General features: G+C 50.2%; 1 protein-coding gene across 3 annotated transcripts in view; it reads left to right on the forward strand.

Moving 5' to 3' along the window:
* Positions 1–12463: 12463 nt before the first annotated feature.
* The window catches only part of LOC135022110 (adenosine deaminase domain-containing protein 2-like), a 231250-nt gene continuing 227882 nt past the window's right edge, over positions 12464–15831 (forward strand). Inside the window, exons 1-2 of one of the 3 annotated variants that reach the window (XM_063953290.1) lie at positions 12464–12712; positions 13961–14066. In XM_063953290.1, coding sequence (XP_063809360.1) covers positions 12710–12712; positions 13961–14066 — 109 coding nt within the window. In that variant the 5' untranslated portion in view covers positions 12464–12709. The remainder of the gene's footprint in view (positions 12713–13960; positions 14067–15831) is intronic. The other 2 variants (XM_063953288.1, XM_063953289.1) reach the window with 2 other exon arrangements.

Genomic DNA, 15831 nt, shown 5'->3' on the forward strand with positions numbered 1-15831 from the left:
TTTTTATAATATATCTTCTTTTATACCAATTAATTCCACTATTTTTGTGAATATACATTTGTCTCCCCTAAATATAAATAATCTAAACTGGATATGGTTTTGTTTTATGACTAATTGAGATATTTAAATTCGATCCCAGCTGTCATCAATGGGCAATTAGCACAGCCTTTAAAAAGGACATCCACACAGAGGGCACATATACCTTGAAAAAGCTGTGAACACAGCGAAACGCGTTGGTTCTGAGGAGCCGTATACCACTGGAATCACTCTTGTCACCTGGAAACCAGCCTAGAAGTCCACCAGCAAATTGGGAAAAATAGCAGAAGTCCATAAGGCATAATAAGATCCAGCTTTCAAACAGGACTCATTCCAGTCCGGATCAAACACTACAAAGATCTGCCTTTGCATTTGGACCCTACCTGCTAGCACTGAAAACTGCACCCTAGGACTGTGGCTACCATTCCAAGGACTCGTACCAGTGTACCTACTCGGCTTCCTCATGTGGTAATTTACCAAACAAAATTGCTGTGCCTGCCCTATTTTTTGACTTTTTTATTGACAAAGAAATGTCTTTTTATACATGAATTTAGTTGTTGCAACAATGTTTTATAATATATTGTGATTATTAATTTTCCATATCCAGTTTTTTGTTAGCGCTGTGTATATCTCTAATTTATCACTCATTCAGGGACTAACTATCCCTTTAAACAGCAGCTGAAAGGATTAGCATATCTTCTTAACAGCGCCGGACAAATTACCTTGGTAATTTATTCTTTGCAATTCTGACACGTGCCTGGCCGAGGCCAGGGTCAACAACATGACCACTTTCCATGTGAGATATTTTAACTCCACAGATTCAAGTGGTTCAAACCAATGTGACTTTAGGAACCCCAAAACTACATTGAGATCCCAAGGTGCCACTGGAGGCACAAAAGGAGGCTGTATATGCAGTACCCCTTTTACAGATGTCTGAACTTCAGGTAGTGAAGCTAGTTCTTTCTGGAAGAAAATTGACAGGGCCGAAATTTGAACCTTAATGGACCCCAATTTTAGGCCCATAGACACTCCTGTTTACAGGAAATGCAGGAATCGACCTAGTTGAAATTCCTCCATCGGGGCCTTACTGGCCTCGCACCACGCAACATATTTTCGCAAAATGCGGTGATAATGCTTTGCGGTTACATCCTTCCTGGCTTGACCAGGGTAGGGATGACTTCATCCGGAATGCCTTTTTCCTTCAGGATCCGGCGTTCAACCGCCCTGCCGTCAAACGCAGCCGCGGTAAGTCTTGGAATAGACAGGGTCCTTGCTGGAGCAGGTCCCTTCTTAGAGGTAGAGGCCACGGGTCCTCCGTGAGCATCTCTTGAAGTTCCGGGTACCAAGTCCTTCTTGGCCAATCAGGAGCCACGAGTATAGTTCTTACTCCCCTCCGTCTTATAATTCTCAGTACTTTTGGTATAAGAGGAAGAGGAGGGAACACATACACTGACTGGTACACCCACGGTGTTACCAGAGCGTCCACAGCTATTGCCTGAGGGTCCCTTGACCTGGCGCAATACCTGTCCAATTTTTTGTTTAGGCGGGACGCCATCATGTCCACCTTTGGTTTTTCCCAATGGTTTACAATCATGTGGAAGACTTCTGGGTGAAGTCCCCACTCTCCCGGGTGGAGGTCGTGCCTGCTGAGGAAGTCTGCTTCCCAGTTGTCCACTCCCGGAATGAACACTGCTGACAGTGCTATCACATGATTTTCCACCCAGCGAAAAATCCTTGCAGCTTCTGCCATTGCCCTCCTGCTTCTTGTGCCGCCCTGTCTGTTTACGTGGGCGACTGCCGTGATGTTGTCCGACTGGATCAGCACCGGCTGACCTTGAAGCAGAGGTCTTGCTTGGCTTAGGGCATTGTAAATGGCCCTTAGCTCCAAAATATTTATGTGAAGCGATGTCTCCAGGCTTGACCACAAGCCCTGGAAATTTCTTCCCTGTGTGACTGCTCCCCAGCCTCGCAGGCTGGCATCCGTGGTCACCAGGACCCAGTCCTGAATGCCGAATCTGCGGCCCTCTAGAAGATGAGCACTCTGCAACCAACACAGGAGAGACACCCTTGTCTTTGGTGACAGGGTTATCCGCTGATGCATCTGAAGATGCGATCCGGAACATTTGTCCAGCAGGTCCCACTGGAAAGTTCTTGCGTGGAATCTGCCGAATGGAATTGCTTCGTAGGAAGCCACCATTTTTCCCAGGACCCTTGTGCACTGATGCACTGACACTTGGCCTGGTTTTAGGAGGTTTCTGACTAGTTCGGATAACTCCCTGGCTTTCTCCTCCGGGAGAAAACACCTTTTTCTGGACTGTGTCCAGGATCATCCCTAGGAATAGAAGACGTGTCGTCGGGATCAGCTACGATTTTGGAATATTGAGAATCCAACCGTGCTGCCGCAGCACTATCTGAGATAGTGCTACCCCGACTTCCAACTGTTCCCTGGATCTTGCCCTTATCAGGAGATCGTCCAAGTAAGGGATAACTAAAACTCCCTTCCTTCGAAGGAGTATCATTATTTCGGCCATTACCTTGGTAAAGACCCGTGGTGCCGTGGACAATCCAAACGGCAGCGTCTGAAACTGATAGTGACAGTTCTGTACCACAAACCTGAGGTACCCTTGGTGAGAAGGGTAAATTGGGACATGTAGGTAAGCATCTTTGATGTCCAGAGAGACCATATAGTCCCCTTCTTCCAGGTTTGCAATCACTGCTCTGAGTGACTCCATCTTGAATTTGAACCTTTGTATGTAAGTGTTCAAGGATTTTAGATTTAAAATTGGTCTCACCGAGCCGTCCGGCTTCGGTACCACAAATAGTGTGGAATAGTACCCCTTTCCCTGTTGCAGGAGGGGTACCTTGATTATCACCTGCTGGGAATACAGCCTGTGAATGGCTTGCAATACTGTCTCCCTGTCTGAGGGAGACGTCGGTAAAGCAGACTCTATGAAACGGCGAGGGGGAGACGTCTCGAATTTCTTGAGACGGGCCCCCACCGTGCCTGAGACCGCTTGTAAAGCCCCAGCGTCATGCTGAGGACTTTGCGGAGGCGGGAGAGGGCTTTTGTTCCTGGGAATTGGCTGTTTGCTGCAGCCTTTTTCCTCTCCCTCTGCCACGGGGCAGAAATGAGGCGCCTTTTGCCCTTATGGGGCCGAAAGGACTGCGCCTGATAATATGGCGTCTTCTTAGGTTGAGAAGCTACCTGGGGTAAAAATGTGGATTTTCCAGCCGTTGCCGTGGCCACCAGGTCTGTTAGACCTACCCCAAATAACTCCTCCCTTTTATAAGGCGATACTTCCATATGCCTTTTGGAATCAGCATCACCTGACCACTGTCTTGTCCATAACCCTCTTCTGGCAGAAATGGACAGCGCACTTACTCTTGATGCCAGTCGGCAAATATCCCTCTGTGCATCACGCATATATAGAAATGCATCCTTTAAAATGCTCTATAGTTAGTAATATACTGTCCCTATCTAGGGTATCAATATTGTCAGTCAGGGAATCCGACCAACCCACCCCAGCACTGCACATCCAGGCTGAGGCGATTGCTGGTCGCAGTATCACACCCGTGTGAGTATATATACATTTTAGGATATTTTACTGCTTTCTGTCAGCAGGTTCCTTAAGGGCGGCCGTATCCGGGGACGGTAGTGCCACCTGTTTAGACAAGCGTGTGAGCGCTTTATTCACCCTAAGGGGTGTTTCCCAACGTGCCCTATCCTCTGGCGGGAAGGGGTATGATGCTAATAACTTTTTAGGAATTAACAGTTTTTATCGGGGGAAACCCACGCATCATCACACACTTCATTTAATTCCTCAGATGCAGGAAAAACTACAGGCAGTTTTTTCTCACCCAACATAATACCCTTTTTAGTGGTACTAGTATTATCAGAAATGTGTAAAAACATTTTCCATAGCCCGAATCATGTAACGTGTGGCCCTACTGGAAGTCATATTCGTCTCTTAATCGTCGACACTGGAGTCAGTATCCGTGTCGGCGTCTGTATCTGCCATCTGCGGTAACGGGCGTTTTAGAGCCCCAGATGGCTTTTGAGACACCTGGACAGGCACAGGCTGAGTCGCCGGCTGTCTCATGTCATCAATCTTTTGTAAAGAGCTGACACTGTCACATAATTCCTTCCATAAGCTCATCCACTCAGGTGTCGACTCCCTAGGGAGTGACATCTCTGTTACAGGCAATTGCTCCGCCTCCACCTCATTTACCTCCTCATACATGTCGACACAACGTACCGACACCCAGCACACACACAGGGAATGCTCTGATAGAGGACAGGACCCCACTAGCCCTTTGGGGAGACAGAGGGAGAGTATGCCAGCACACACCAGAGCGCTATATATATATATATATATACAGGGATAACCTTATATAAGTGTTTTTCCCCTTATAGCTGCTGTATTGTTATACTGCGCCTAATTAGGGCCCCCCTCTCTTTTTTAACCTCTTTCTGTAGTGTAGTAACTGCAGGGGAGAGCCAGGGAGCTTCCCTCCAACGGAGCTGTGAGAGAAAATGGCGCCAGTGTGCTGAGGAGATAGGCTCCGCCCCTTTCTCGGCGGCCTTTTCTCCCGTTTTCTGTGGAATCTGGCAGGGGTTAAAATTCATCCATATAGCCCTGGGGGCTATATGTGATGTATTTTCGCCAGCCAAGGTGTTTTTATTGCTGCTCAGGGCGCCCCCCCCTAGCGCCCTGCACCCTCAGTGACCGAAGTGTGAAGTGTGCTGAGGAGCAATGGCGCACAGCTGCAGTGCTGTGCACTACCTTGGTGAAGACAGGATGTCTTCTGCCGCCGATTTTTCCGGACCTCTTCTTGCTTCTGGCTCTGTAAGGGGGCCGGCGGCGCGGCTCTGGGACCGAGCTCCGAGGCTGGGCCTGTGTTCGGTCCCTCTGGAGCTAATGGTGTCCAGTAGCCTAAGAAGCCCAATCCACTCTGCACGCAGGTGAGTTCGCTTCTTCTCCCCTTAGTCCCTCGATGCAGTGAGCCTGTTGCCAGCAGGTCTCACTGAAAATAAAAAACCTAAAACTAAACTTTCACTAAGAAGCTCAGGAGAGCCCCTAGTGTGCACCCTTCTCGGCCGGGCACAAAAATCTAACTGAGGCTTGGAGGAGGGTCATAGGGGGGAGGAGCCAGTGCACACCAGGTAGTCCTAAATCTTTACTTTTGTGCCCAGTCTCCTGCGGAGCCGCTATTCCCCATGGTCCTTACGGAGTTCCCAGCATCCACTAGGACGTCAGAGAAATAGAATTACCGGTGAGTAAATTCTTATTTTCTCTGACGTCCTAGTGGATGCTGGGAACTCCGTAAGGACCATGGGGATTATACCAAAGCTCCCAAACGGGCGTGAAGAGTGCGGATGACTCTGCAGCACCGAATGAGCAAACTCAAGGTCCTCCTCAGCCAGGGTATCAAACTTGTAGAATTTTGCAAACGTGTTTGATCACGACCAGGTAGCAGCTCGGCAAAGTTGTAAAGCCGAGACCCCTCGGGCAGCCGCCCAAGAAGAGCCCACCTTCCTCGTGGAATGGGCTTTGACTGATTTAGGATGCGGCAGTCCAGCCGCAGAATGTGCAAGTTGAATCGTGGAGCAGATCCAGCGAGCAATAGTCTGCTTAGAAGCAGGAGCACCCAACTTATTGGGTGCATGCAGGATAAACAGCGAGTCAGTCTTTCTGACTCTAGCCGTCCTGGAAACATAGATTTTCAGGGCCCGGACTACGTCCAGCAACTTGGAAGCCTCCAAGTCCCGAGTAGCCGCAGGCACCACAATAGGTTGGTTCAAATGAAACGCTGATACCACCTTAGGGAGGAATTGGGGACGCGTCCTCAATTCTGCTCTGTCCATATGGAAGATCAGATAGGGGCTTTTACAGGACAAAGCCGCCAATTCTGACACCCGCCTAGCCGAAGCCAAGGCCAAAAGCATGACCACTTTCCACGTGAGATATTTTAATTCCACGGTCTGAAGTGGCTCAAACCAATGTGATTTTAGGAAATCCAACACAAAAGGGGGCTGAATATGCAGCACTCCCTTAACAAACGTCTGAACTTCAGGCAGTGAAGCCAGTTCTCTTTGAAAGAAAATAGACAGGGCTGAAATCTGGACTTTAATGGATCCCAATTTTAGGCCCATAGTCACTCCTGACTGTAGGAAGTGCAGAAATCGACCCAGCTGAAATTCTTCTGTTGGGGCCTTCATAGCCTCACACCAAGCAACATATTTTCGCCATATGCGGTGATAATGCTTTGCTGTCACATCTTTCCTAGCTTTTATCAGCGTAGGAATGACTTCAACCGGAATGCCCTTTTCCATCAGGATCCGGCGTTCAACCGCCATGCCGTCAAACGCAGCCGCGGTAAGTATTGGAACAGACAGGGCCCCTGCTGTAGCAGGTCCAGTCTGAGAGGCAGAGGCCAAGGGTCCTCTGAGATCATTTCTTGTAGTTCCGGGTACCAAGTCCTTCTTGGCAAATCCGGAACGATGAGTATAGTTCTTACTCCTCTCTTTCTTATTATCCTCAGCCACTTTGGTATGAGAGGAAGAGGAGGGAACACATAAACCGACTGGTACACCCACGGTGTCACTAGAGCGTCCACAGCTATCGCCTGAGGGTCCCTTGACCTGGCGCAATATCTTTTTAGCTTTTTGTTTAGGCGGGACGCCATCATGTCCACCTGTGGCCTTTCCCAACGGTTTACAATCAGTTGGAAGACTTCTTGATGAAGTCCCCACTCTCCCGGGTGGAGGTCGTGCCTGCTGAGGAAGTCTGCTTCCCAGTTGTCCACTCCCGGAATGAACACTGCTGACAGTGCTAACACGTGATTTTCCGCCCATCGGAGAATCCTTGTGGCTTCTGCCATCGCCATCCTGCTTCTTGTGCCGCCCTGTCGGTTTACATGGGCGACCGCCGTGATGTTGTCTGACTGAATCAGCACCGGCTGGTTTTGAAGCAGAGGTCTTGCCTGACTTAGGGCATTGTAAATGGCCCTTAGTTCCAGAATATTTATGTGTAGGGAAGCCTCCTGACTCGACCATTGTCCTTGGAAGTTTCTTCCCTGCGTGACTGCCCCCCAACCTCGGAGGCTTGCATCCGTGGTCACCAGGACCCAGTCCTGTATGCCGAATCTGCGGCCCTCTAGAAGATGAGCACTCTGCAGCCACCACAGCAGAGACACCCTGGCCCTCGGGGACAGGGTGATCAGCCGATGCATCTGAAGATGCGATCCGGACCACTTGTCTAACAGATCCCACTGAAAGATCCTTGCATGGAACCTGCCGAATGGAATTGCTTCGTAAGAAGCTACTATCTTTCCCAGGACTCGTGTGCAGTGATGCACCGACACCTGTTTTGGTTTCAGGAGGTCTCTGACCAGAGATGACAACTCTTGGCCTTCTCCTCCGGGAGAAACACCTTCTTCTGTTCTGTGTCCAGAATCATACCCAGGAACAGCAGACGCGTCGTAGGAACCAGCTGCGACTTTGGAATATTCAGAATCCAGCCGTGCTGTTGTAGCACTTCCTGAGATAGTGCTACTCCGACCAACAACTGCTCCCTGGACCTCGCCTTTATAAGGAGATCGTCCAAGTATGGGATAATTATAACTCCCTTCTTTCGAAGGAGTATCATCATTTCGGCCATTACCTTGGTAAATACCCTCGGTGCCGTGGACAGACCAAACGGCAACGTCTGGAATTGGTAATGGCAGTCTTGTACCACAAAACGGAGGTACACCTGGTTGGGTAAATGGGGACATGCAGGTAAGCATCCTTGATGTCCAGTGATACCATGTAATCACCTTCTTCCAGGCTTGCAATAACCGCCCTGAGCGATTCCATTTTGAACTTGAACCTTCTTATATAAGTGTTCAAGGATTTCAAATTTAGAATGGGTCTCACCGAACCGTCTGGTTTCGGTACCACAAACATTGTGGAATAGTAACCCCGTCCCTGTTGAAGGAGGGGAACTTTTATTATCACCTGCTGGAGGTACAGCTTGTGAATTGCCGCCAGCACTACCTCCCTGTCCGGGGGAGTAGCTGGCAAGGCTGATTTGAGGTAACGGCGAGGGGAGACGTCTCGAATTCCAGCTTGTATCCCTGAGATACCACTTGTAGAACCCAGGGATCCACCTGTGAGCGAACCCACCGGTCGCTGAAGTTCCGGAGACGGGCCCCCACCACACCTGGCTCCACCAGTGGAGCCCCAGCGTCATGCGGTGGATTTAGTGGAAGCAGGGGAGGATTTCTGTTCTTGGGAACTGGCTGTATGGTGCAGCTTTTTCCCTCTACCCCTGCCTCTGGGCAGAAAGGACGCGCCTTTAACCCGCTTGCCTTTCTGGGGCCGAAAGGACTGTACCTGATAATACGGTGCTTTCTTTGGCTGTGAGGGAACCTGGGGTAAAAATGTCGACTTCCCAGCTGTCACTGTGGAAACGAGGTCCGAGAGACCATCCCCAAACAATTCCTCACCCTTGTAAAGCAAAACCTCCATGTGTCTTTTAGAATCCGCATCACCTGTCCACTGCCGAGTCCATAATACTCTCCTGGCAGAAATGGACATTGCATTTATTCTAGATGCCAGCCGGCAAATATCCCTCTGTGCATCTCTCATGTATAAGACTACGTCTTTAATATGCTCTATGGTTAGCAATATAGTGTCCCTGTCAAGGGAATCAATGTTATCAGACAGGGAATCAGACCACGCTGCTGCAGCACTGCACATCCATGCTGAAGCAATAGCCGGTCTCAGTATAGTACCTGAGTGTGTATATACAGACTTCAGGATAGCCTCCTGCTTTCTATCCGCAGGCTCCTTTAAGGCGGCCGTATCCTGAGACGGTAGTGCCACCTTCTTTGACAAGCGTGTGAGCGCTTTATCCACCCTCGGGGATGTCTCCCAACGTACCCTGTCCTCTGGCGGGAAAGGGTACGCCATTAGTAACTTTTTAGAAATCACTAGTTTTTTATCAGGGGAAGCCCACGCTTCTTCACACACTTCATTTAACTCATCTGAAGTGGGAAAAACCACTGGTTGCTTTTTCTCCCCAAACATAATACCCTTTTTAGTGGTACCTGGGTTAATGTCAGAAATGTGCAACACATTTTTCATTGCCGTAATCATGCAACGGATGGCCCTAGTGGAATGTACATTAGTCTCGTCGTCGTCGACACTGGAGTCAGACTCCTTGTTGACATCTGTGTCTGCCATCTGAGGTAGCGGGCGTTTTTGAGCCCCTGATGGCCTTTGAGACGCCTGGGCAGGCACTGGCTGAGAAGCCGGTTGTCCCACAGCTGTTATGTCATCGAACCTTTTATGTAAGGAGTTGACACTGTCGGTTAATACCTTCCACATATCCATCCACTCTGGTGTCGACCCCGCAGGGGGTGACATCACATTTATCGGCACCTGCTCCGCCTCCACATAAGCCTCCTCATCAAACATGTCGACACAGCCGTACCGACACACCGCACACACACAGGGAATGCTCTGACTGAGGACAGGACCCCACAAAGTCCTTTGGGGAGACAGAGAGAGAGTATGCCAGCACACACCACAGCGCTATATAAACAGGGATTTACACTACACAAAGTGATTTTCCCTATAGCAGCTATAATACACAGTTTTGCGCCTAAATTTAGTGCCACCCCTCTCTTTTTTACCCTATTGAGCCTGGAAACTGCAGGGGAGAGCCTGGGGAGCGTCCTTCCAGCGGAGCTGTGAAGAGGAAATGGCGCCAGTGTGCTGAGGGAGATAGCCCCGCCCCTTTTTCGGCGGGCTTCTCCCGCTCTTTTATTAATATTATGGCAGGGGATTTTTACACATATATAGTTTATTAGACTATATTATGTTTTTTTTTTGCCATTTTAAGGTACTCTAATTGCAGCCCAGGGCGCCCCCCCCCCCCCACGCCCTGCACCCATCAGTGACCGGAGTATGTGGTGTGCATAGGGAGCGATGGCGCACAGCTGCAGTGCTGTGCGCTACCTTAATGAAGACCGGAGTCTTCAGCCGCCGATTTCCTGGACGTTCTTCTTGCTTCTGGCTCTGCAAGGGGGACGGCGGCGCGGCTCCGGGACCGGACGACCGAGGCTGGGCCTGTGTTCGATCCCTCTGGAGCTAATGGTGTCCAGTAGCCTAGAAGCCCAAGCTAGCTGCAAGCAGGTAGGTTCGCTTCTCTCCCAATAAGTCCCTCGTAGCAGTGAGTCTGTTGCCAGCAGATCTCACTGAAAATAAAAAACCTAATAAATACTTTCTTTACTAGAAGCTCAGGAGAGCCCCTAGTGTGCAACCAGCTCGAGCCGGGCACAGATTCTAACTGAGTTCTGGAGGAGGGGCACAGAGGGAGGAGCCAGTGCACACCAGTAGTCCTAATTCTTTCTTAGAGTGCCCAGTCTCCTGCGGAGCCCGTCTATTCCCCATGGTCCTTACGGAGTTCCCAGCATCCACTAGGACGTCAGAGAAAATGGCGCTGACTCCGTTGAGGGCTAAGCTCCACCCCTTCCCGGCGCGCTTAAGCCCGCTCAAATAAATATATACCTATATTGAGCCATGGGGGGGGGGGGTCTATATACAGCCGTTAACCCCCTGTATATATACATATATAGAAATCGCTGCCCAGGGCGCCCCCCCCCTGCACCCTCGTAAGCCGTTGGTGTGTGGGAGCAATGGCGCGCAGCGCGATCACTGCAGTACACTGGCGGGGGTAACATACCCGGTGTCCGGGCACCTAATATGTCCCCTTTGCCAGCGATCTGAACCTCAGTAACATGCCGCCCAGGGCGCTCGCCCCCAGCGCCCTGCAAGAGCCGTTGGTGTGTGGGAGCATTGGAGCGCAGCGCTACCGCTGCTGTTACCTCCGTAACTGAAATCTTCTGCTGTCACTGAAGTCTTATTTTCTTCCAATACTCACCCGGCTTCTTTCTTCTGGCTGCTGTGAGTGGGGTGACGGCGCAGCTCCGGGAACAAGCAGCTAGGCGAACCAAGTGATCGAACCCTCTGGAGCTAATGGTGTCCAGTAGCCTAAGAAGCAGAGCCTTTAACTAAGAAGAAGTAGGTCTTACTTCTCTCCCCTCAATCCCACGATGTAGGGAGCCTGTAGCCAGCAGGTCTTCCTGAAAATAAAAAACCTAACATAAAGTATTTTAGAGAAACTCAGTAGAGCTCCCCTAGTGTGTGTCCAGTCACTCCTGGGCACAAAGTCTGAGGTCTGGGGGAGGGGCATAGAGGGAGGAGCCAGTTCACACCCAAAGTCTTTTAAGTGTGCCCAAGCTCCTGCGGATCCCGTCTATACCCCATGGTCCTTTTGGAGTCCCCAGCATCCTCTGGGGGAAAAAATTCCCCCAAACGAACAGAGAACGAAGAAGACATTTAGGTGCTGTAAGGGCGGAAGTTCTCTCCTGCCCTCTCGTTTTGTCACGTCCATGTCCTGAGCACGAAGGTAACATAGACACAACCGATCCGCAGGGGAAGGGGTGATTACTGTCTGTGCGTCTGCCTCCTCCTAGCCCTGTCTGTGCGTCTGTCTCCTCCCAGCCCTGTCTGTGCGTCTGTCTCTTCCCAGCGCTGTCTGTGCGTCTGTCTCAGCCCTGTCTGTCTGTATCATCAGAAGGCTCCCAGCTCAGGGAGGAGGGGAATGTGTAGCTACTTGATCCGCAGGGGACAGAGGGTGAGTACTCTGTCTGTCTCCCAGCACAGTCTATCATTGTGTCTCCTATGTCTGGCATGCTGGAACATACCATCCCACAACAGCTGGACAGATACTGGTTGCACAACCAGTATGAAATATGCAGTTTATAAATGGACATTAGACTAGCGTGTAAAATGGACATTAGACTAGTGTGTAGGATTTATTAGGAGCCGTCATGTTGACTTTTCTTTGATATTAGTGCTAGGCCTCAGTAAGACCAGGTCCCTCCTATTTACCAATCCCAGCGCTAGCTGGCCTGCACTGATTATCAGTGTAATGGGAAGCCAGCAGCATGAGGTCCCCATTATGAGTGCAGCAACCAGACTAGTCAGTGAAGGCTGGCACTTATGTTAGAAGGGGTGGTTGTGATTGGCATCACTACCTTCCTGACATTACCTGTCTCCTTGATAAAGAGCACTGGGGCTCCCGCAGACACCAGTGTGAGCAGAGTAGGGTCTGGGTATTGTGTGAGTGGAACCAACAAAGTGGCATCTCATAACCATTGTGGAGAAATCAAAATCATAACAGCACAATGGCAGTGCCAGCTTGCCGCATCACCCTAACTGTGCCCGTACACAGGGGTTAAAGTGAGCCGGAACTGCGTTCCGTCAGTTCCATTTGGAGACGGAACGCAGTTCCGCCTCCTCTGGCTCACCTCACCACTATCCCGCTGGCCTAGCTCCTCCCCCTTGCGTCGTAACTCCTCCCCCTTACGGAAAAGGTCCCTTAGCCCACTTGATTCTAGCATCTACCCTCACCCCATGTGTCCCGGCGTCGCAGCAGCGAGATGACGGGCACCCGTCTCCCTGCACAGCGGCAGTCGGAGGCAGGAGCTCAATACTGAGCTCCGGCTTCCGGCTCTGTCATTGCGCGCTATGGGAGAGACGTCATGACGTCTCTCCCATAGTGCCGAGGAGCGGACGCACAGAAGACTGCAGCTGGACACGAAGCGGGGCTAGGTAAGTATGGTGCGTTGTGTTTCTCTTTTTTTAATTTGTGTAGCGGCGCATCTGGGGGTGGGGTGGGGGCATTGTACTGAGGGGCATCTAATGGGGGCAAACAACTGGGGGGGGGGGGCATTACTACTGGGGGCATCTACTGAGGGCAAACTACGGGGGGGGGGGGGGCATTACTATTGGTGGGCAAACTACTGAGGGGCATCTACTGGGGGCAAACAACTGGGGGGGCATTACTACTGGGGGGCAAACTACTGAGGGGCAAACTACTGGGGGCAAACTGCAGGAGGGCATTACTACTGGGGGGCATCTACTGGGGGCAAACTACTGGGGGCATCTGCTGAGGGCAAGCTACTGGGGGCAAACTACAGGAGGGCATTACTTCTGGGGGCATAACTACAGGGGCATTATTTCTGGGGGTGCAACTACAAGGGCTAAACTACTGGGAGCATTACTACTTGGAGGCATTACTACTGGGGTCTAAACTACAAGGGTGCATAACTACAGGGGCAAAACGACTGGGGGCATTACTACAGGCAACATTGCTACTGGGGGCAATATTACACGGGCATTACCATTAAGGGCATTACTACTGGGGGCACTACTAATGAGGGCATTGTAAAGGGGGCACTTCATAAGGGACATCACTCCTGGGGACATAAGGGGCACTGCTATTGCGGGCATTGCATAAGGGGCACCACTACTATGTGCTCTATATATGGGGCACTACCACTGTGGGCATTGTATAAGAGGTGCTACTGCTGTGGGCGTTATGTGTATTATGGGGTGCTACTACTGTGGGCATTATTACTGTTGTGTAACACGCCCCTTTTTGAGACCACGCCCCCTTTTTTGCGGGCGCTCAATACCTTTGTTGCTTTAGCGCCGTGGGGAGGGGGGTGAGTTCCACCACCTCTCTAGGACCACTTTAAGCACTGCCCGTACATGAAAGTGAGTTAGGGGATCTGGAATATATTGTAGCAGTGCAAGCATAGAATAATGTATGTCTCAACCAGTCATGAATTAAACCCATCAGATATCTTTCCAGATAATAGTGATAAACATTAAATTCTAGAATGGGCTTCAGTATGAGACTTGTTGAGATGTCACCAACAACTGTTCCCTCCAAGATGAGTAGTTAGAAATTCCGTTGTGAAAAGTAAATTTGTTTGGCAAGGCCGCAAAAGTCATGTTGCTGGGTTGCACTGAACAAGCAAATTCTTGTTGCAGAGCTGTTTTTCTTTTTTTTTTACTTCTTAGACCTACATGATGGAGAGTGTGCCCGGGTTACAGAAGCGTTATCACACTCTCGCTGCTGACCTGGAGCAATGTGGAGAGGATGCTGGTCTGATGGCTGGATGTGGAGGTATAGCATGGTTTATGTTTCCTGTTGTTACTGACCATGGGATTTTCTGTGTTGTACAGGGACATGAGCTCACGTTAGACCAGGGGTCAGGGAACTTTTTTACCTTTTACCCCAAAATATATTTAGATACGCCGACGTTACCCCTTTGATTTGACAGGAAGGAAATCATATTTATTCTACGTCCTAGAGGATGCTGGGGTCCACATTAGTACCATGGGGTATAGACGGGTCCCTTTGGAGCCATGGGCACTTTAAGAGTTTAATAGTGTGGGCTGGCTCCTCCCTCTATGCCCCTCCTACCAGACTCAGTCTAGAAAATGTGCCCGGTGGAGCCGGTCACAGCTAGGGGAGCTCCTAGGAGTTATTTTAGTTTTATTGTTTTTTGTTTTGTTCAGAGTTAGGTACAGGGAACTGGCAACAGCCTCCCTGCTTCGTGGGGCTTGGGAGGGGGGGGGGGGGGGGGGGAGTAGGAACCAACCCTAGAGGTTAATGGCCCCTATCTCTGCTGAGAGGACACTGGACTTTTGAGAGTAATGATTGCAAGCCCCCGAGGCGACCGCACACTACCGCAGCACTGCCGCCACCCCCTAACAGAGCCAGAAGATCGAGGTGGTGAGTATGACGTCGGTGCCCCGATAAGCTGGTCACCGGCGAGAATGGCGGCACAAGGGTAGGGGTGCAGCGCTGTAAAGCTGCGCTCCGGAGGGCTCAGAGGTACAGTTGTGCGGCGCTGTGTGGGGCGAGGTGGGCCAGCGCAATACCCTAAACACTAGTCACTATGGCTATCATGGACTCTGTACTGCAGCTAGCAACGCTTTACCTCAGGCCAGTATAAAATAAAAAGTGCGGGAAGACGTGCCGGTACAGGGAGTGGAGCTTCTCCTCAGAGCGAATCCAGCACTCACCAGTGCCATTTTCTCCCTGCAGATCACAGCCAAGAGACGCTGACAGGGAGCGCATAACTCCAGCTATCAATTGTGGTACCAGGGGGTTGTAGAAGGGGGGGGGGGGGGGGGGGGGGGAGTGTTATTTACTGTTATTATTGCTGTTTAATTTATTAAGTTTGCTCAGTCAGCGCCAGGCATTTATCATATAACTGCCTACTGGGGCGCGCTGTGTGTGCTGGCTCCTTATACTCTGTGTCTCTGCAGGTACTGGGGTGGGGGGAAATTGTGTCTGACATTTTCCTGTGTGTGTATGTTTATATATATATATATATATATATATATATATATATATATAATCTCACATTACCATGTCTAGGGACTCTGTTTATTGTGCTGCAGAGTGTGTATCTACAGAGGAGTCTATTCCATGTATTCAGGAATGCAATATACTGTCTCAGCCCTGTGAATCCGAACCCCAATGGGTGGCTTCTCTTAAGGGAATAATATCCCAGATTTCATCTAGGATTGAGACTGAAACACAGGTTTTGAAAAGATCTGTGGAGGTTTTGTCGTATTCAACTCCCACTACCTCATCCAAGACCCCTGAGATATATCATAAAAAGTGTGCTCTTGCAAAAATAATGCTTGTCGAGACGGATACCAACTCTGATTCAGAGGACGTGATGGTTATATACGGGTGGAGAGGCATCCCTTGCTAAGGGGGTGCAACTCATGATTGAGGCAATTAGGGATGTTTTACACATTACTGGTAAGGTTCCTGAGCAGGTGGAGGAGGCTTACTTTACTGACAATAAGAAAGCCTCCCTTACCTTCCCTGCGTCTAAATGATCGAACGCATTATTTGAAAAATCCTGGGA

Source organism: Pseudophryne corroboree, chromosome 2, assembly GCF_028390025.1.
Source record: "Pseudophryne corroboree isolate aPseCor3 chromosome 2, aPseCor3.hap2, whole genome shotgun sequence".
Taxonomy (NCBI): domain Eukaryota; kingdom Metazoa; phylum Chordata; class Amphibia; order Anura; family Myobatrachidae; genus Pseudophryne; species Pseudophryne corroboree.